The sequence below is a fragment of the Ailuropoda melanoleuca genome, chromosome 6, assembly GCF_002007445.2.
Source record: "Ailuropoda melanoleuca isolate Jingjing chromosome 6, ASM200744v2, whole genome shotgun sequence".
NCBI lineage: Eukaryota > Metazoa > Chordata > Mammalia > Carnivora > Ursidae > Ailuropoda > Ailuropoda melanoleuca.
This window is the reverse complement of record NC_048223.1, coordinates 43,068,376-43,091,744: the sequence shown is the minus strand read 5'-3', so window position 1 is coordinate 43,091,744 and position 23,369 is coordinate 43,068,376. Positions and strand designations below refer to the sequence as shown.

Below are 23,369 nucleotides of genomic sequence, written 5' to 3'. Positions count from 1 at the left end.
TTTTCCATTGGATATTCTTTCCTGCTTTGTCGAAGATTAATTGAAGATATAATGTGGGTCCATTTCTGGGGTTTCTGTTCCGTTCCATTGATCTATGTGTCTATTTTTGTGCCAGTACAACACTGTCTTGATGATTACAGCTTTGTAGTATTACTTGAAGGCTGGAATTGTGATGCCTCCTGCTTTGCTTTTCTTTTTCCAGGTTGCTTTCACTATTTGGGATATTTTGTGGTTCCGTACGAATTTTAGGATTGTTCTAGCTCTGTGAAAAATGCTGTTGCTTTGGGTGGTATAGACATTTTAACAATATTTGTTCTTCCAATCTATGAGCATGGAATGTCTTTTCATTTGATATGGATTGCATTAAATGTGTAGATTGCATTGAGTGGTATAGACATTTTAACAGTATTTGTTCTTCCAATCTATGAGCATGGAATGTCTTTTCATTTCTTGTGTCCTTTTCCATTTCTTTCATCAGTGTTTTATAGTTTTAGAGTACAGGTCTTTCCCCTCTTTGCTTAGGTTTATTTCTAGCTCATCTTGTGGTTTTTGCTGCAATTGTAAATGGGATTGATCCTTTGATTTCTCTTTCTGCTGCTTCATTATTGGTGTATAGAAATATGACAGATTACTATACATTGATTTTGTATCCTGTGACTTTACTGAACTCACGTATCAGTTCTAGGAATTTTTTGTTGGAGTCTTTTGGGTTTTCTACATACAGGATCGTGTCATCTGCAAACGGCTAACGTTTGACTTCTTCCTTGCCAATTTGAATGTCTTTTATTTCTTTTTGTTTTCTGATTGCTGTGGCTAGGACTTCCAATACTATGTTAAATAACAGTGATGAGAGTGGACATCCCTGACTTTTTCCTGACAGTAGAGGAATAGCTCTGTTTTTCCCCATTGAGGATGATATTAGGTGTGGGTTTTTTGTGATATAGCCTTTATTATGTTGAGGTACATTCCTTGTAACCCTATTTTGTGGAGGGTTTTTATCACAAATGGATGTTGTACTTTGTCAAATGCTTTTTCAAGATGCAACTGATTTTTGTATGTCAATATTGTATCCCGCAACTTTATTAAAAATACTTCATTTATTAGTTGTAACAGGTTTTGGTTTAGTCTTTAAGGTTTTCTGTATGTAGGATCATGTTATCTGCAAACAGAGACTATTTTAATTCTTTCTTTCTAATTTGAATGTCTCATTTCTTTTTCTCACCTAATTGCTCTGGCTAGGACTTCTAGCATTATGCTGAACAGAAGGGGTGACAGTAGGCATCATTTCCTTGTTCCTGACCTCAGAAGAAAATATATCATCTTTTTTACTGTTAAGTATGATGTCAACTATGGGTTTGTCATATATGGCCATTATTATAGTGAAGTACATTCTTTCTATACCTAATGTGTTGAGAGTTTTTATCACAAAAGGATGTTAAATTTTGTCAAATGCTTTATCTGCATCTATTGAATCATTTGATATCTATCCTTTCTGTTAATGTGCTAATATCATATTTATTAATTTGCACGTTAAAACCGTTATTGTATCCCAGGGATATATCCCATTTTATCTTGGTATATCATGTGTAGTTGAATTTGGTTTACTAATATTTTGTTGAGAATTTTTGTATCTATGTTCATCAGGAATACCGTACTATGATTTTCAATTTTTGTCGTATCCTTGTTGGACTTTGGTATCAGAGCAGTGCTGGACTTGTAAAGAAGTCTGGAAGTGTCCCCTCATCTTCAATTTTTTGGAAGGCTTTGAGAAGAATTTGTATTAATTCTTCCTTAACTGTTTGGTAAAATAAATCAGTGAAGCCATCTATTCCTGAGCTTTTCTTTATGGGGAGTTGCGCTTTTCTTTTTAAATTTTGTTTTGTGTTGTTTTGTTTTACTGATTCAGTCTCCTTAGTCAATCCTGGTCTGTCAATTTTTCCATTTCTTCATGATTCAAACTTGGTAGGTTGTATATTTCTAGGAATTTATTCAATTCTTCTAGATTGTCCAATTATTTGGTGTGTAATTGTTCATAGCAGTTTTCTAAGAGCCTTTGTATTTCTGTGCTGTCAGGTGTAATGTCTCCTCTTTCATTTCTGATTTATGTGAGCCCTCTTTTTTCCTTAGTGTAGTTAAAGGTTTGTCAGTGTTATCTTTTCAAAAACCAACCAACCAGTTTTGCTTTCTTTTCTGTTGTTTCTCAAGTCTCTATTTCTGCTCTAATCTTTTTTTCCTTCCTTCTATTAACCCTAACTCAGTTTGTTCTTCTATTCTCTAGTTCCTTCAGGTGTACATAGAGTTAGGTTTGAGATCCCCCTTTTTTCTTAATGTAGGCATTTATCACTATAAATGTCTTAGAACTGCTTTTGCTGTATCCCACAGATTTTGGTATGTTGTGTTTCCATTTTTACTTGTCCAAGATTTTCTTTTACTTCTCTTTCGATTTCTTCTTTGACTCACTAGTTGTTCAGGAGTATGTTGTTTAATTCCCACATATTTGTGTATTTTCCAGCTTTCCTCCTGTTATTGATTTCTAGTTTCATATTGATCAACTAAGATACTTGATTCCATATTCTTATTTTTGACTTGTTTTGTGAACTAACATATGATCTATTCTGAGAATGCTCTGAGCGTGCTTGAGAAAAAATATACTCTGTTCTGTTGGATGGAATAGTTTTGTATATGTGTGTTAGGTCCATTCACATGTTTCTTTACTGATTTTCTGCTGGATGATATATGCATTGTTGAAAGTGGGTATTTTTATTACACTGGTTTCTATTTCTCTCATCAGATCTGTTAAGATTTGCTTTGATATTGATATTTGATATTTCATATTAAGCTGCTCTGATATTGGGTACACATATATATTTACAATTATTGTATATATATAATTATATAAATATATATATTTACAATTGTTATATCCTCCTGATGAACTGACTCCTTAACACTATATAATGACCATGTCTCTTGTTACTTAAAGTGTAGTTTTTCTGATAAAACTATAGCCTGCCCTCTTTTGGCTTCCATTTGCATGGAATAGCTTTTTTCATCCCTTCACTTTCAGCATAAGTGTGTCTTTATAGCTGAAGTTAAGTCTCTTGAAGGCAGCATATAGCTGGGTCTTATATTTTAATCCATTCACACACACTTCTAATTAGAGAATTTAATCTAGTCACATTAAAGTAATATTGATAGGCAAGGACTCAGTACTGGCATTCTGTTAATTGTTTTCGTTTTGTAGTTCCTTTGCTCCTTTTTTGCTATCTTCTTTGGTAATTTGATTTTATAGTGTCTCCAACTAAAGTTATAGATTTGTCTATTTTATCTGTTCAGTTCTATCAGTTTTGCTTCATATTTTGAAGCTCTGTTGTCTTCTGCATATACATTTAGGATTGCTAAGTCTCCTTGGTGCATTGACCATTTTATCATTATACAGTGTTCCCCTTTGGTAGTTTTCTTTGCTCTGAAGTGTATCCTATCTGATATTTATATAGCCATTCACATTCTTTTAAAAATTAACCTTTGCATGGTATATTGCTTCCCATCCTTTGACTTTTAACCTACCTATATCTGTAATGGAAGGGAATTTCTTGTAGATAGCATATAGTTGGATCATGTGTTTATATCTACTTTGCCAATCACTGCCCTTTAATTATTGTAATTAGAACATTTACATTTGAAGTGATTATTGATACGCTAGAACTTAAGTTTGCCATTTTATTATCTGTTCTCTGTTTCCCCTTCCTGATCTTCCTTTGGGGTTACTTTGGATATTTTTAGAATTATATTTTGGTTAGCTACAGCTTTTTGAGTACTTTGTATAATTGTTTAGTGGTTGCTCTAATGCACTGATCTTTTGACCAAGTAATCCCAATTACAGAAATGTATCTTAAAAATATACCTCCAACAATACAAAAATACATATATCCAAGGTTATTCACTGTAGCATTATTTTTACTGCCAAATATTGGAGACAACTTAAATACCCATACGTTGATTGAATAACTTACAGTATATCCACACAATGAAGTACTTTGCAGTTATAAAAAAAGAATGACAACAGACGAATGGATAAAGAAGATGTGGTCCATATATACAATGGAATATTACTCAGCCATCAGAAAGGATGATTACAACATTCGCATCAACATGGATGGAACTAGAGGAGATTATGCTAAATGAAATAAGCCAAGCAGAGAAAGACAATTATCATATGGTTTCACTTATTTGTGGAACATAAGGGATAGCAGGGAGATCATTAGGAGAAGGAAGGGAAAAATGAAGGGGGAGAAAATAGAAGGGGAGATGAACCATGAGAGACTATGGACTCCAGAAAACAAACTGAGGGTTTTAGAGGGGAGGTGGGTGGGGGATGGGCTAGCCCAGTGAACAGTATTAAGGAGGGCACGTATTGCACAGAGCACTGGGTGTTATGTTTTAGTGAAAAAAGCAAAGTTGAAAATACTATTTATTGACTGATATACTTTATGTAAGAAAGAAGTAAATATAACATATATATGTGTATGCATGTATGTATATATGTATATCTGTGTGTGTGTGTGTGTGTGTGTGTGTGTGTGTGTATTTCCTCATTAAGAGTGATAAACTAGAAACTAAAAAACCTGGCTACCTCCAGTAGGTGGAAAAGAGGTAAAAAGTGGAGGGAATGGAAATGGGACAGTAGGGATAAGAAGGACGACACTTCTCACTGGGTAGGTTTTAGTATTGCTTTGACTCTTAGAACAGTAATGTTTCATATACCTCCCTAAATAAATAATTAAAAGCAGGATTTGGAAGAATTCAAAATATAAAACAAACAGTAATGAATAAACCTACGCACACTGAATAGGAGTGGGGAAAAGAAAAGAACTAACCTAAGTAACTTAGGAAATACTATTTTGGCTGAATACTGTAAGGCTAAAGAAGAAAATACCTTTATACTAATACTATACTCTAAATTTTTTTCACAGGGGTATGGGTTAGCAGTTCTGACACCACTTTTGGATAGTGGGATAGATAAATGAATAAACATGTAGGTAATGAATGTCATATTTCTTGCTGTCAGAGAAAGAATTTATAAATTAAAAAAAGGGAAGGCTAAAATGAACCTGTGGTGTTGGATTAGAATCAAGCTGTCAGTATGGACTAATTTTTTAATATACATACAAATACAAAAACATATTTTGTGTATGTGTGTTTTCTGTATATATATATACATTCATATATTTCCTATACATATTTTTATTTACATATTTTATATACCTATATAATGCATAAATTTCTTAGCCCTGTCCACTGAGAAGACCTGGCTGCAGTGATGCTCTGGCAGCAATTAGCTCATTTAGATCTTGGTTTTCAAATACCATTCTCCAATAAAAGGAACCAGAACTCCTTGGAGAAGCTCCGTGGTTGTTCCCAATGTTGGGGTGGCGTAAACAGAACACAAAACTTAAAACAACTCTGTGGCTCCAAAAAATAAGAAAATGGTAGAAAAATAAACAGTACATGAGGAAAGGATGTAGGAGCTACCCTGAAGGACTTTCAAAGGTCAAATCTACAAGAGTTTGAGCAATAAAATAATAATAGTATTAGATTATATATAACCCATAAGATAAAATAAATACCTATGAGTTCATATTGATATAAATGAATAAATAAGTAAATGGAGAAAGGAAAGCTCTTCTTTACTCAAAATTCCAATTAACAAACGTAGAAGAAATAGGGAAAATTCAGAATCACCACTGGGCAAATACCACAGTAGTAACTTGCAGGAAAGATCCCCTGATGAATATTAAAATTAAGGTATAAAGGTTTGAGGAGAAACAGCATAATGTATAAAGTCTCTTGCCCAAACTATCAATTATAAAGGGACAAACAGTAACTTTACAGTGTAGAAAACTGGCAGATAACATTTTTAACTAAGTTATCAAGGTTAACATAATCAGTTAATAAGATATGTTGGCAACACGTAACTCCTCCTAGGATCCAATGAAATGTCCAAATAACTGGATTTTATGACAGCTGATTTCTTGGTTTTAATAACTGTGCTATTACTATGTAGGATGTTAACATGAAAGGAAGATAGGCGAAGGATGCATGGGAAGTCTCTATACTAATTTTTGCAACATTCTGTAAATCTAAAATTGTTTCAAAATAAAACAATTTTAAAGTCATTAAATGTATAATAAATGTCCTAGATTACAGACACACCTAAATTCTCACTGATATCCTGAGTATGTTGGAATTCTTTGTGAATGTGAAAGCCTTTCTAATGAACTATAAACTATTTAATAAAAAACTATAATCAAAATCAAAGTGTGAGTGTTCATTAAAACTTTCCCTACCCAGAAAAGGGCAATTATTTCAAAGGGGGTCAGGAAAATTCAAACATAAAATGATAAATACTATTTTTTTTTCCTTTTGCATTGAGGTTGGGTCCACATCCCTAACCACAACCCATATCCCTTAGCTACCCACAGTTATTATCCTAGTCTGTCCTTCATCAAATAGGCCACCAATGTTAATCCCTCTTGAAAATACTAGATAATTCTTTTGAAGTGGGAGCACAGGAAGGAGAAGCAGAGTGTATAAGGATACAGTTTTCAAAATTAGGGGTTGTAAAATAAGCTACAAAAATATTTGGTGATCATGTCAATTTGAAAATTTGAAAACTAAGGCTGATTTGTTCTGGAGCCTTCTTATACCGAGATCCTTTTCCCAATCATTGCCTGAAGGGTGGAGCTGTGTAGCTGTCCTGGACACAAGGGTAGTGCTGCTCCTCTGGCACCCAGAGGTGCACTTCCCTTGTTTCAACAGCTACTCCATCTGACAGGAGAGGAACATCTGCTAGTCATTTGAGCTCTCTGTCATAGCTGCCACTGTCCAAAATGCCAACTTGTTAGCATATGGATCAGGAGAAGAATGACTTAATGTTTGGAAGAAAATATCGATGTACTCTAGTTATTATAAATGGATTATATCCCTGAGCTCTGTGCTAGACAAATTGCATTTTTCTCACAAAAAATATTTCCTAGGTAGTCTCAATAATCTATTTAACCTAAACAGGATAATTTTTATAAACAACCTAAATGCTATCATTAAAGAAATGAAAAAATTCATAGGACTTGAAAAAGTCAAATATATCTTCAATGCTGGTGCTTCAAGGGAAGCAGGATCACCCAGCAGAATCACTGCAATTCCCTAACTGTGTACCATGACATCCAGGGCACTAGAGCGAATTCACAGGAACTCCATAGGTTATTTTAAATTTTCAAAGCACCTCTGTCAAGTACCATCAAATACCTACTATCAACTGTTTTGATCTAAAAACTTAATAAATAAAACCATTAATGGATTTCTTTCAGCCTATGGACACTACGAACCAAGACGTCTGAAAACCTCTGCATCAGAAGATAATGAGAGGTGAGATGACAACAGCTGTAGAAGCTGTATGAAGGAGCTTTCTACGCATTTAAAAAAAATTTTTTTATTATGTTAGTCGCCATACAGTACATCATTAGTTTTTGATGTAGTGTTCCATGATTCATTGTTGGCGTATAACACCCAGTGCTCAATGCAATATGGGCCCTCCTTAATACCCATCACCGGCCTATCCCAATTCCACCTCCCTCCCCTCTGAAGCCCTCAGTTTGTTTCCCAGAGTCCACAGTCTCTCATGGTTCATTCCCCCTTCTGTTTACCCCCCCTTCATTCTTCCCTTCCTTCTTCTAGTGATCTTCCTATTTCTTATGTTCCAGAAATGAGTGAAACCATATGATAATTGTCTTTCTCTGCTGGACTTATTTCACTTAGCATAATCTCCTTCAGTCCTGTCCATGTTGCTACAAATATTCTGTAATCGTTCTTTCTGATAGCTGAGTAATATTCCATTGTATATATGGACCACAGCTTCTTAATCCAGTCATCTGTTGAAGGGCATCTCGGCTCCTTCCACAGTTCAGCTATTGTGGACAATGCTGCTATGAACATTGAGGTGTATATGGCCCTTCTCTTCACTACGTCTGTATCTTTGGGGTAAATACCCAGTAGTGCAATGGCTGGATCACAGGGTAGCTCAATTTTTAACTTTTAAGGGACCTCCACACTGTTTTCCAGAGTGGCTGTACCAACTTGCATTCCCACCAATAGTGTAAGAGTGTTCCCCTTTCTCACATCCACTCCAACATTTGTTGTTTCTTGCCTTGTCCATTTTTGCCATTCAAACTGGTGTAAAGTGGTATCTCAACATGGTTTTGATTTGAATTTCCCTGATGACTAATGATGTTGAATATTTTTTCATGTGTCTGGTTAGCCATTTGTATGTCTTCATTGGAAAAGTGTTCATATCTTCTGCCCATTTTTTGATTTGTTTATTTGCTTCTCATGTATTGAGTTTAAGAAGTTCTTTATAGATCTTGGATACTAGTCTTTTATCTGTAGTGTCATTTGAAAATATCTTCTCCCATTCTGAGGGTTGTTTCTTTGTTTTGAGGACTGTTTCCTTTGCTGTGCAGAAACTTTTTATCTTGATGAAGTCCCAAAAGCTCATTTTTCTGTTTCTCTTGCCTTTGGAGATGTGTTATGAAAGAAGTTGCTGTGGCCGATGTTGAAGAGGTTACAGCCTATGTTCTCCCCTATGATTTTGATGGATTCCTGTCTCACATCGAGGTCTTTCACCCATTTGGAGTTTGTCTTTGTATACGGTGTGAGAGAGTGGTCAAGTTTCATTCTTTCGTATATAGCTGTGCAATTTTCCGAGCACCATTTATTCAAGACAGTGGCTTTTTTCCACTAGATGTTTTTTCCTCCTTTGTCAGAGATTAGTTGACCATAAGGTCGAAAGTTCATTTCTGGAGTCTCTATTCTGTTCCATTGGCCTGTGTGTCTGTTTTTGTGCCAGTACCATGCTGTCTTGATGATCACAGCTTTGTAGTACAGCTTGAAATCCGGCATTGTAATGCCCCCAGCTTTGTTTTTCTTTTTCAACATTTCCTTGGCGATTTGGGGTCTTTTCTGGTGCCACACAAATTTTAGGATTGTTTATTCCAGCTCTTTGAAAAATGTGATTGGTATTTTGACTGGGATGGCGTTGAAAGTGTAGATTGCTCTGGGTAGCATATACATTTTAACAATGTTCATTCTTCCAATCCATGAGAATGGAATGTTTTTCCATCTTTTTGGGTCTTCTTCAAGTCTCTCACCAGTGTTCTGTGGTTTCTAGAGTACAGATCCTTTACCTCTCTGGTTAAGTTATTCCGAGATATCTTATGGTTTTTGGTGCTATTGTAAATGGAATCAATTCCCTAGTTGCTCTTTCTTCAGTCTCATTGTTTTTGTATAGAAATGCAACTGATTTCTGAGCATTGATTTTTTTTATCCTGCCACATTACTGAATTGTTGTATGAGTTCTAGTAATTTGGGGGTGGAGTCTTTTGGGTTTTCTATATAAAGTATTATCTCATTTGCGAAGAGAGTTTGACGTCCTCTTTGCCAATCTGAATACCTTTTATTCTTTTTTGCTGTCTGATTGCTGTTGCTAGGACTTCTAGTACTCTGTTGAACAATAATGGAAAGAGTGGGTATCCTTGTTATGTTCCTAACCTTAAGGGGAAGGCTTTCAGCTTTTCCCCATTGAGAATGATATTCACTGTGGGCTTTTCATAGGTGGTTTTTTAAATTGAGGAATGTACCTCCTATCCCTACACTCTGAAGTGCTTTAATCAGGAAAGGATGCTGTGTTTTGTCAAATGCTTTTTCTTCATCAATTGAAAGGATCATATGGTTCTTGTCTCTTCTGTTCTTAATATGACCTATTACACTAATCGATTTGCGAATGTTGAACTGCCCTTGGATCCCAGGGATGAATTCCACATGGTCGTGATGGATAATCTTTTTAATATATCATTGGATTCCATTAGGTAGGATATTGTTGAGAATTTTGGCATCCATATTCATCAGGGATATCGGTCTGTAATTCTCTTTTTTGATGGGGTCTTTGCCTGGTTTGGGGATCAAGGTAATACCGGTCTCATAGAATGAGTTTGGTAGTTTTCCTTCTGTTTCTATTTTTTGAAACAGCTTCAGGAGAATACATATTATTTCTTCTTTGAATGTTTGGTAGAATTCCCCAGGAAATCCATCAGGCCCTGGATTCCTGTGTTTTGGGAGGTTTTTGATCACTAATTCAATCTCTTTATGATTAATCGGTCTGTTTAGATAATCAATTTCCTCCTGTTTCAGTCTTGGTAGTTTATAGGTTTCCAGGAAGGCATCCATTTCTTCCAGCTTTTTAATTTATTGGCATATAGTTGTTAATAGTTTCTAATGATTGTTTCTATTTCCTTGGTGTTAGTCGTGATCTCTCCACTTTCATTCATAATTTTATTAATTTGGGTCCTTTCTCTATTCTTTTGAATAAGTCTGGCCAGTGGCTTATCGATCTTACTAATTATCTCAAAGAACAAGTTTCTAGTTTGGTTGATTTGCTCTACTGTTCTCCTGGTTTCTAATTCATTGATCTCTGCTCTAATCTTAATCAATTGTCTTTTCGTGGTGGGTTAGACCTGTTCTTCTGTTCCATCCCCAGGTTCCTAAGGTGAGAATATAAAGACTGCATTTTAGATTTTTCTAGTCTTTTGAGTGAGACTTAGATGGCTATGTATTTCTCCCTAAGGACCACCTTTGCAGTGTCCCATAGGTTTTGGACCGATGTGTTTTCGTCTCATTGGTTTCCATAAATTGCTTCATTCTTCTTTAATTTCCTGGTTTACCCAATCATTCTTAAGCAGGATGGTTCTTAGTTTCCAGGTCTTTGAGTTTCTTCCAAATTTTCATTGTGACTGAGTTCCAGTTACAAATCACTGTGGTCTGAGAATATGCAGGGAATAATCTCAGTCTTTTGGTATCGGTTGAAACCTGTTTTGTATATGGTCTATTCTGGAGAAAGTTCGATGTGCATTCGAAAAGACTGAGTATTCTGTTGTTCTAGGGTGTAGTGTTCAGTGTTCTATCTATATCCATGAGGTCTACCTGGTCCAGTATGTCATTCAAAGCTCTTGTTTCTTAGTTGATTTTCTGTTTGATGATCTGTCTATTGCTGAGAGCAGAGTGCGGAGTGTTGAGGTCCCCTGCTATTATTATCTATATGTCTCTTTATTCTGGTTAAGAGTTGGCTTGTGTATCTTGTTGCTCCCCTTTGGGGGCATAGATATTTATAATTGTTAGATCCTCTTGTTGGATATACTGTTTAAAAATAATATAGTTTCATTCTGTATCTCTAACTACAGTCTTTAGTTTAAATCTAATCTGTCTGATATGAGAATTGCTACCCCAGCTTACTTTTGAGGTTCCTTGGCATGAAAAATGATTTTCCATCCCTTCACTTTCAGTCTGAATGTATCTTTAGGTTCAAAATGAGTCTCTTATAGACACCATATGGATGGGTCATGTCTTTTTATCCAATCTGCAAACCTGTGGCATTTTTATGGGAGCATTTAGGCCATTCACATTGAGAGTGATTATTGAGAGAGATGATTTTAATGATGTCATGCTGCCTGTGACGTCTTTGTTTCTATAGATTGTAAATTTCTGCTCTGTATCACTCTTCGGGTCTTTTTACTTTTATAGGACCCCCCCTTAATATTTCTTGTAGGGCTGGCTTGGAGGTCACATATTCTTTCAGTTTCTGCCGGTCTTGGAAGGTCCTTGTCTCTCCATCCATTCTGAATGACAGCCTTGCTGGATACAGTATCCTTGGCTTCATGTTCTTCTCACCTAGTGCTCTGAATATGTCTTGTCAGCTTTTTCTAGTTTGTTAGGTCTCTCTGGACAGGTCTGACATTATTCTTATGTTCTTCCCTCTGTATGTGAGGAATCTCTTCCCCCTAGCCGCTTTCAAGATTATATCCTTGGATCAAAGATTTATGAATTGTACTATTATGTGACGTGTTGTTGGTCTATTCTCATTGATCTTGGGAGGGGTCCTCTCTGCCTCTTGGACACAAGTGCTTGTTTCTTTTGCCAGATTAGGAAGTTCTCAGCTACAATCTGTTCAAATATCTCTTCTAGACCTCTCTCTTTCTCCACCCCCTCAGGGATGCCGGTGACTCTGACACTGGAAGATTTCATTGAGTCTCCCATAATCTTCTTTTCTTGAATGTGGAGTTTTTTAAGCCACACCTCTTCTCTTTCTTTCTTACCATGTCATCCTCTAGTTCACTAATTGGTTCCTCTGCCTCGTTAACCCTGGCCGTCAGAGCATCCAGTGCAGATTGCATTTGATTCATACCATTCTTTTTTTTAATGTTTTTTTTTATTATATTATGTTAGTCACCACACAGTACATCCCTGGTTTCTGATGTAGAGTTCGATGATTCATTAGTTGCATATAACACCCAGTGCACCATGCTATACGTGCCTTCCTTACTACCCATCACCAGTCTATCCCATTCCCCCACCCCCCTCTCCTCTGAAGCCCTCAGTTTGTTTTTCATAGTCCATAGTCTCTCATGCTTCATTCCCCCTTCTGATTACCCCCCCTTCTTTATCCCTTTCTTCCCCTACCAATCTTCCTTGTTCTTATGTTCCATAGATGAGAGAAATCATATAGACAAGATAATTGTCTTTCTCTGCTTGACTATTTCACTTAGCATTACCTCCTCCAGTGCCGTCCATGTCGCAGCAAATGTTGAGAACTCGTTCTTTCTGATAGCTGAGTAATATTCCATTGTATATATGGACCATAACTTACCATTCTTAATTTACACTAGATTTGTTCTCATTTCTGCCCTTAGATATTCTATAGTTTCGTTATTTTTTTCAAGCCTACACATCATCTTAACCGTTGTTATTCTGAACTCCATATCTGACAATTTGGTTATATCCATATCCAATAGTTCTGTGGCAGAGGCCTCAGTCTCTGTTTCTTTCCTTTGTTGGGAGTTCCTCCTCCTTGTCATTCTGATGAGGTGTGGTTGCAGGGATATACACAGCCCAAATTATTGACCAGGACCCAAGCAAGAAGCGCCTGTTTTATAGGGACCTTAGGGATGTGGGCTTCTTGTTTTTCCAGCCTGCCTTCTGGGTAGGGGCCTGCCACACTGATACTCAGGCAACCCTGTTTGGGTAGAGTTGCCCTGTCCCCTGTGGCAGGGGATGGGCACAGTGAGAACAAGTTTTTCCAAGCTTTTCTTCTCCTGCAGCTTTCCCTGGTAGCTTTTTGTGACTCTTCAGAGGGTCAGAGCAGCAGTGACCATATCCAAGCCCATCTCAGAACAGAGAGATCGCAGTCTGCTCTTCACTGAGCTCTCCTGGCCACTCTAACTCCATTTCTGTCAGTGCTGCTAAAAACCTGCAGCCTCACGGGTTGTGTGCCCCACAGCCGTTCTCCCAGTCCTCACTCCCAGGGCCAGCACGTCTCTGTCCTTTGCTTCTAACACTGCCAGCCACCCCCGTTTCCCACGTGCGCTCCCGAGATCCTGGTTTCAGTCTGGTTCGTGCACACATTCCCAAACTCCCGGTTTCAGTCTGGTTTCCCGGAGCCTACCGGTCCGCAAGTCCAGCCTGCTCCCCAGCGCAGGAGGCTTCTGCTTCCCAGTACGTAAGCACGGGGCTCCCTCCCCCTTCCGTTTATCTTCCGATATCTGTGCACAGATTCATGGCTCCCCGCTTTGTACCTCGATACCCAGCGCCGGGAGATGTTTGTTTGTAGATATCCAGATGTATCTTCTTACATGTCAGGCTGATTTCATGGGTGTTCAGGATGGTCTGGTAGATATCCAGCTCGATTCAGGGGACCAGCTGAAATACGGTTCCCTAATCCTCCACCATCTTTTTCCTCCTCCCTTTCGAGGCATTCTTAAGGACTTTGTTGGTTAATATCATTTGTACTTTTTAAAAAATGACTTCATTAAAAAGTTATGGTTCCTTTAAATACTTACAATTAGTAATACTATGTAAGGAATAGTTCAATTAAAGTTTCTGTAAAAGTCATGGCTTTCCTTTTTCTCAATATAGGTATATTATGGTACTACTCATAATTATCATAGGTTTCCAAATAAAAAGGCCGTGGGAGGCCCATAAGCTACAAAGAGAAAGTGAACAAGTGAGAGAAAGAATGAAGAAGAGGCATTGAAGTATTTTATTTAGCTAATGTGAAAAGAAGTGAAAGAAAGAAAATTTATTCACATAAAAGAGAGTGCATCAGGTGTAATTAAGTTAGTTCTGAATTAGAGGATAAGGGATTCCTTTTACACTTGATGTGCCAGGCACTGAGATGAATCAGGTAGAGAAAGATTTGGTGAGGCTGGCCAGGAGGGCTGTCTAGAGACAGCCCGACTAATGATAATGTGACTAGGACATAGCCAAGAGATGGGAGAAAGGCTTATAGTGGGCCACTATCTAGATGTTTGGAATATGAACAGTGATAAATAAGTGCTTTGCTTTCATCCTTTATAAGCCCCTAAATAATACATATATGACATGTATGTATATAAAATTTAACCTTAATTATAATGACTTTACTTACTTGGATTTCATTTCCAGAACTGCAGTTATTTCTTGTTGGGGAGCCTGTAGTTGGTATAAGAGCTTGACAATATAGTTAAAGTGTTCTGGGTCAAATACCATCCCAGCTTCAACAAACTGTAGAGGACAAAAAAAAAAGGAGTCATTCTTATACAAATATGAGATTTGAAAACCAGTATGTAACCACTATGAGAATGGTGGAAAAAAGTGAAACAAGGAGACAAGTAGAATTAAAATTCACTTGAAAACCTGAAGGATATTTTCTTCCAATATTTGAGAACTACAGTAATACACCCTACTTCAAGAATTAAAAGTGAAAATGAAAATAATGTTTGAAATCAAAACTTGAATATTCTGCTTTCCAAGTTATCTCAATGAATTTATCACCCATACCTCCTGTTTGGTACTCATTTCATCTTTAGCCTACTAGCACTTGTGTTTTTATCTCATCCCAGATTGTAAACTTCCTAAGAAGTATCAAACTGAGGTTTTCTTTCTTTTTTTTAAAGATTTTATTTATTCATTTGAGACAGATATAGAAAGAGAGAGCATGAGCAGGGGAAGAGGCAGAGGGAGAAACAGACTCCCCACTGAGCCAGGAGCCAGACATGGGGCTCGATCCCAGGACCCTGGAATCATGACCTGAGCCGAAGGCAGATGCTTAACGATCTGAGCCACCCAGGTGCCCCTCAAACTGAGGTTTTCTAAAACGACTAGTGGAAATCAGTAATTTCTGGTTCAAGCAATTTCCAGGCAGGTAATTCTGTCAAGTTTTGTAATGTGGATCTAGAAGTATTCACCGAAATATTTGTACATTCTGCTGGAGTGGTTCCGATGCTGCTCCTTAAAGAAAATGGGAGGGTTTTTTTAAATATTAGCCTATTCTGAAAAGGATGGTTGGGCAGTGCTAAATACCAGTTAAGCATCCGAAAGTACAAGTTTTAATATATTTTTAAAATGCCATAAAAATTCTTCTTTCTTTTTGTTTAGTGCCAATATAAAAATCAATTCCTAACCTCCATGTTTCTCCCTATCTACTTTCTTTGTTTTGGTCATGATTTGGAACTTATATATTCATCTGTGTATTTATTTTTGGTAACAAATGAACTCATATCTTTTTGATAAAGGGAGTTTTCTTTAATCATCTTTAAGGTGTAGAGAGGACTTCACAAATCAGAAAGAAGTCACCTGGAGTGCTTGGAACAATTTATTTTTTTAAATTTATTTTTATTTTTTTTTTGATGTAAAGTTCGATGATTCATTAGTTGCGTATAACACCCAGTGCAACATGCAATATGTGCCCTCCTTACTACCCCACCAGCCTATCCCGTTCCCCCACCCGCCTCCCCTCTGAAGCCCTCAGTTTGTTTCTCATAGTCCATAGTCTCTCATGCTTCATTCCCCCTTCTGATTACCCCCCTTTCTTTATCCCTTTCTTCCCTTACCAATCTTCCTAGTTCTTGTGTTCCATAGATGAGAGAAATCATACGATAATTGTCTTTCTCTGCTTGACTTATTTCACTTAGCATTATCTCCTTCAGTGCCATCCACGTTGCAGCAAATGTTGAGAAATCGTTCTTTTTGATAGCTGAGTAATATTCCATTGTATATATGTACCACAGATTCTTAATCCATTCATCTGTTGAAGGGGATCTCGGCTACTTCCACGAATTAGCTATTGTGGACAATGCTGCTATGAACATTGGGGTGCATATGGCCCTTCTCTTCACTACGTCTGTATCTTTGGGGTAAATACCCAGTAGTGCAATGGCTGGGTCATAGGGTAGCTCAATTTTTAACTTTTTAAGGGACCTCCACACTGTTTTCCAGAGTGGCTGTACCAACTTGCATTCCCACCAACAATGTAGGAGGGATCCCCTTTCTCCACATCCTCTCCAACAATTGTTGTTTCTTGCCTTGTCAATTTTTGCCATTCTAACTGGTGTAAGGTGGTATCTCCATGTGGTTTTGATTTGAATTTCCCTGATGGCTAATGATTTTGAACATTTTTTCATGTTTCGGTTAGCCATTTGTATGTCTTCATTGGAAAAGTGTCTATTCATATCTTCTGCCCATTTTTTGATTTGTTTATTTGTTTCTCGTGTGTTGAGTTTGAGAAGTTCTTTGTAGATCTTGGATACCAGTCTTTTATCTGTAATGTCATTTGCAAATATATTCTCTCATTCTGTGGCTGCCTCTTAGTTTTTTTGACTGTTTCCTTGGCTGTGCAGAAGCTTTTTATCTTGATGAAGCCCCACAAGTTCATTTTATCTTTTGTTTCTCTTGCCTTTGGAGATGTCATGAAAAACGTTGCTGTGGCCGATGTTGTAGAGGTTGCTGCCTATGTTCTCCTCTAGGATTTTGATGGATTCCTGTCTCACATCGAGGTCTTTCATCCATTTAGAGTTTATCTTTGTGTATGGTGTGAGAAAGTGGTCAAGTTTCATTTTTTTGCATGTAGCTGACCAATTTTCCCAGCACCCAACATCCCACAAGTGGATATGACAATTATAAATATATATGCCCCCAACAGGGGAGCAGCAAGATACACAAGCCAACTCTTAACCAGAATAAAGAGACATATAGATAAAAATACATTAATAGTAGGGGACCTCAACACTCCACTATCAGCAATAGATAGATCACCAAAGCAGAAAATCAACAAAGAAACAAGAGGCTTGAATGCTATACTTGACGAGTTGGACCTCATCGATATATATAGAATACTCATTCTATTCTAATGCCCATGGAACATTCTCAAGAATAGACCATGTTCTGGGTCACAAAACAGGTCTCAACTGATACCAAAAGACTGAAATTATTCCCTGCATATTCTCAGACCACAGTGCTTTGAAATTGGAACTCAACCACAAGGAAAAATTTGGAAGAAACTCAAACGCTTGGAACGATTTATTTAATGGGAAGGCCTATCAGTCACTGGAATATTTTTATAAATTCTATTCCCAGAGGAAAAAAACTCTTTCTGAAAATAGAATTCTTTGGCATCAAGAATGTGAGTAAAAGGCAGTTTAAGAGTATAAGTGGAAAGAATTATTTTCTTGGTTATCCACTATCAGAGAATAAAAGAGATAAAGTAAAGCATACCTTGCAAAATATATCAATTAAAGCAGGTACAGCATTCCTTAATTTCATAGTTGCCACGTGTTCAAATATTTTTAGTAATATTTTCAGAGTAGGCTGGATAAAACAAAAAAATTACACTCATTTTCATGTCTTCTACCTTAAGTTTCTCAAAATCATTTATGCTGAAAAACACAAGTGTTCTCTAGGAAGTATTCAATAAACACAGAAATTTAACTGCTAAATTATATAAACAAGAAATATAACAGAGAAATTCACTTACTTTATTGAAAATTATATATTTTCAGGTTACTTACCAGCATTTTAACCGTTATGCTGAGGTTCACTACCTGAAATACTTCTTTCAATAAATAATGTTTGAGTAAAGAATTTAGAAGGTCATTTAGCACTTGTAAATCAAAGTGTATACCCGGTGGAAACTTGCAGTAGTAATCCATAAATGTGTTTACTAAAAATAAAAACATATAAAAGTCATTTGCTGATTTTAAGATATTTATCTTTCTTAAATTAGACAATTTTTCTATATTTAAAAGATTAAGTAGTATAAATTCATCTTCTTCAAAGGTACATTTCCATATCAGCAATACTTGATGAAAGTAAATTAAAGCAAAAGTTGTCGACAATAACATTTGAAGTCAACCAAGCATAGTAGGTACTAGACAGAGATCTAACTCATATGCTAACCACAAGAAATAGGTCCAAGTTGCCTCATACAACATGGTCTCAACAGGAACTCTGAGGGAGCCATGCTCTCAGGGTTTCTTCAGGCCTGGCTTGGTCAAGTATGAGAAACTGTATAATCTGGGGATGGATGTAGACTGTTCTAGTACACACCCAACATGTTGATCCTAGGGATATTTTTTATTCCAGTTTATGACTGTGAACATTCTACTACAAAGCACACTAATTTCCTTTGAGAAAGTAAGTTCTTAATGTCAATTCAATTCCTTAATCTATTTTCTACACAACACTTAAACCACTTCTAATTTTCCCCATTAATTTTAGTAAAATTCTTTTAACTTTAAGGGATCACTCATTGATTATTTTTTCCCCATTCCAAAATTTTGCAGGTCAAAATCTCTACACCTTCGCTGAAACTGCCCTAATAAAAATTACTTTGGGTTTTATTTTTGTGTATTTATTCCTGCCCAAAATACTTCTTATTATCTGGATTCCTTGGTGCTGCTTGGGAAAGTGAAGAGCTACTGATAAAGTTCAATAGTATAATAAGAAAAATTAATGTTGAAGTTATAATTACCTTATACAACATTAATAATACAACATAATAACATTCAGCTTTATTTTAAAGCTCCTTTATATATTATAATAGTTTTTCCTGGGTACATACATATGAATTCTTCCTGCTATTCACTTTGTAGTATCTACATAGTTGCCATCTTAGCAGGTAACATGAGAAATTCAGTGTCTACTACTATACTGTATTAATAACACTGGCACTGCATACGTTTAAAAAAAGAAAGCATAGTTGGAAAAAAATTTGTTAGTGTTTAAGTAGTCCACACTAATTGACATGAAGCCCTCCTTCTTTTGTCATGAGTTACTTTTATTTTTTTTAATGTTTTTTTATTATATTATGTTAGTCACCATACAGTACATCCCTGGTTTCTGATGTAAAGTTCGATGATTCATTAGTTGCGTATAACACCCAGTGCAACATGCAATACGTGCCCTCCTTACTACCCATCACCAGTCTATCCTATTCCCCCACCCCCCTCCCCTCTGAAGCCCTCAGTTTGTTTCTCAGAATCCATAGTCTCTCATGCTTCATTCCCCCTTCTGATTACCCCCCTTTCTTTATCCCTTTCTTCCCCTACCGATCTTCCTAGTTCTTATGTTCCATAGATGAGAGAAATCATATGATAATTGTCTTTCTCTGCTTGACTTATTTCACTAATAGTAGGGGACCTCAACACTCCCTATCAGCAATAGACAGATCACCTAAGCAAGAAATCAGCAAAGAAACAAGAGCTTTGAATGCCATACTCGACGAGTTGGACCTCATAGATATATATAGGAACACTACACCCCAGAACCAAAGAATACTCATTCTATTCTAATGCCCATGGAGCATTCTCAAGAATAGACCATGTTCTGGGTCACAAAACAGGTCTCAACTGATAGCAAAAGACTGAAATTATTCCCTGCATATTGTCAGACCACAATGCTCTGAAATTGGAACTCAACCACAAGGAAAAACTTGGAAGAAACTCAAACACCTGGAGACTAAGAACCATGAGTTACTTTTAAAATTTAAAATATTAATATACCTTCTCCTTTTAAAATGATCTCCTTTGGTTAAACTGTTGGGAGAAAAAGGTTTGACTGTTTTCACAGCTTTTGACATGAACTTGCTTTTTTTCTCGCAAATTTTTTATTGTGATAAAATACACATAATATAAAATTTATCATCTTATTTTAGGTGTACAGTTCAGTGGTATTAAATATATTATGTTCACCCATCCTCCGATAATTCTTTTCATCTTATAAAACTGAAACTCTATACCCATTAAACAATAACTCTCCCTTCCCCCCTCCTCCCAGCTCCCACTAACTACCATTCTACTTTCTGTCTCTATGATTTTTACTACTCTAAGTACCTCACATAAGTAAAATCATGTCTTTTTGTGGCTGACAGACTTCACTTACCATGATGACCTCAAGGTTTATCCATGTGGTAACATATGCTAGTTTCCTTTCTTTCTTAGGCTGAATAATATTCTACTGCATGTATATACTAAAGTTTCCTAATCCATTCATGTCACTGAACGCTTGGGTTTCTTCAGATTTTAGCTATTGTAAATAATGCTGCTATGAACATGGGTGTCAATTCTTTTGTGTATATACTTAGAAGAATTGCTGGATCATATAGTAATTCTTTTTAACTTTTTGAAGAACCGCTATACTGTTTTCCACAGCGGATGTAACATTTTACATTTCCACCAACAGTGCACAAAGGTTCCAATTTCTCCATATCCTAACGTGTTTTTTTTTTTTTTTGGATAGTAACCATCCTAATGGGTGTGAGGTGGTATTACCCTGTAGTTTTACATGCCTTTCCCTAATGATTACTGATGTTGTGCATCTTTTTTATGTGCTTGTTGGCCATTTGTACATCTTGCAAAAAATGTCTATTCAAGTACTTTGCCTATTTTTGAATCAGGTTGGTTTTTTGCTGTTGAGTTTTAGGAGTTCTCTATATATTTTGGATATTAACCCATTATTAGATATATGATTTGCAAATACTTTCTCCCATTTTGTGGGTTGAAGTTTTACTCTTTTGACACTGTCTTTCAATCGACAAAATTTTTAAATTTTCATGAAGTCCAATTTGTCTTTTTCTTTTGTTGCCTGTGTTTTTAGTATCACATCTGAGAAATTACTGCCAAACCAGCATTATGAAGCTTTTGTTCTTATGACTTCTAAGGCTTTTATTGTTGTAGGTCTTACATTAAGGTTTTTGATCCATTCTGAATTGATTTTTGTATGTAGTGTTATGTAAGGGTTTAGTTTTATTCTTTAGCATGTGGATAGTCAGCATTCCCAGCACCATTTGTTGAAGGAACCATCCTTTCCCCCATTGGACGGTCTCGGGCACCATTGTCTAAAATCATTTGATCATATACATGAGGGTTTTTGTCTAGACTGTCCATTCTATTCCATTGGTTTGTATGCCTGCTTTTATGCCAGTACTGCAGGGTTTTGGGTTTTTTTTTGTTTTTTTATTACTGTAGCTTTGTAGGAAGTTTTTAAGTCAGGAAGTATGATTCCTCCAGGTTATTCTTTTTCAAGCTTGCTTTTCAAAATTGTTTTAGGATTCCTTGCAATACCATATGAATTTTAGGATAGGTTTTTCTATTTCTGCAAAAAAAAAAAATGTCATTGGTATTTTGACAGGAATTGCACTGAATCTTCAGTAGGTCATTTTAGGTAGTATGGACATTTTAACAATATTAAGTCTTCCAATCCATGAACATTGGATGTGTTTCTACTAGTTTATGTCTTCTTTAATTTCTTTTAGCAATGCTTTGTAGATTTCATTATACACGCTTTTCAGTTTCTTGGTTAATTCCTAAATATTTTATTATTTTTGATGCTATTGTAAATTGAAATGTTTTTGTTATTTCTTTTTCAGATTGTTCACTGTGAGTGTATAGAAATGCAAGTGATTTTTGCATGTTGACTCTGTATACTACTACTTTGCTGAATTCATATTTTAGTTCTAACGGGTTTTTTGGTGGAATCTTTAGGGTTTCTACATATAAGATCATATGATTTCCAAACAGAGATAATTTTTGATTTGAAGTTTTTATTTAAATTCAATTTATATGGTAAAATTGGTTTCAGGTATAGAATTTAGTGGTTCATCACTTACATAGAACAGCCAGTGCTTATCCCAACAGGTGCCCTCCCTAATACCCATCACTTATTTAGCCCATCCCTACCCACCTCTCCTTCATCAACCCTCGGTTTGTTCTCTATAGTTAAGAGTCACTTATGGTTTGCTTTCCTCTTTTTTTTCTTCCCTTCCCCTATGCTCATCTGTTTTCTTAAATTCCACATATGAGTGAAATCTATGGTATTTGTCTTTCTTTGACTGACTTATCTTGCTTAGCATATACAGTCTAGCTCCATCCATGTTGCTGCAAATGGCAAGATTTCATTCTTTTGATGGCTACATAATATTCTGTTGTATACACACACACACACACACACACACACACACACACACACATCCTCTTTATCCATTCATCAGTCAATGGATATTTGGGCTCTTTCCATAATTTGGCTATTGTTGATAATGTGCAAACAGAGATAATTTTACTTCTTCTTTTCAGAATGGATGTATTTTATTTCCTTGCCTTGCCTAGTCATTCTGGCTAGAACTTCTAGTTCTCTATGAAAATGGGTATGCTTACCTTTGTTCCTGATCTTAAGGGGAAAAGTTTTCAGTCTTTCACCATGGAGTATGATGTGTGCAGTAGGTTTTTCATCTACAGGTTTCCCTCACTCTCTGGAAGTTTGCTTTATACCACTTCACTTTTATGAAAAACCTATCTTAGTACAGGCCTACCTTGTTTTATTGCACTTCATTTTATTGCACTTTGCAGATACTGCATTTTTTACAAATTAAAGGTTTGCAGGGACCCTACATCAAGTAAGCCTAGTGGCACCATTTTTCCAAGAGCATTTGCACACTTCATGTCTCTATGTTACATTTTGGTAATTCTGGAAATATTTTAAACTTTTTCATTATTACATTTGTTGTAGTGATCTGTGATCAGTGATTAGGACTTGCTGAGGGCTTGGATAATGGCTAGAATTTTTAGGAATTAATTAAGGCATATACATTGTTTTTTTATTATTGCACACTTAACAGACTACAGTATAGTGTAAATAAATATAACTTTTTTAATTTAAATTTTGTTAGTTAACATACAGTGCAATATTGGTTTCTGGAGTAGAATTCACCAATTCATCACTTACATACAACACCCAGTGCTCATTACAAGTACCCTCTTTAACACCCATCACCCTCCAGCCCATCCCACACTCACCTCCCTCCATAAAACCCATTGTTTTCTATCATTAAGAGTCACTTGTTTCCCTCTGTCCTTTTTTTCTTTTCCCCCTTCCCATATGTTCACCTGTTCTCTTTCTTAAATTCCACATATGAGTGAGATCATATGGTATTTGTCTTTCTCTGACTGACTTATTTCACT

The 23,369-nt window shown here is 36.2% G+C and overlaps 1 protein-coding gene across 1 annotated transcript in view; it reads right to left on the bottom strand.

The window, feature by feature from the left end:
• TOPAZ1 (testis and ovary specific PAZ domain containing 1) overlaps positions 1-23,369 on the bottom strand; it is a 192,580-nt gene that overhangs the window by 43,297 nt on the left and 125,914 nt on the right. The window contains 3 exon segments of the mRNA XM_034663557.1: positions 14,528-14,643; positions 17,632-17,724; positions 17,925-18,076. Of these exon segments, the coding sequence (XP_034519448.1) occupies positions 14,528-14,643; positions 17,632-17,724; positions 17,925-18,076 (361 nt within the window).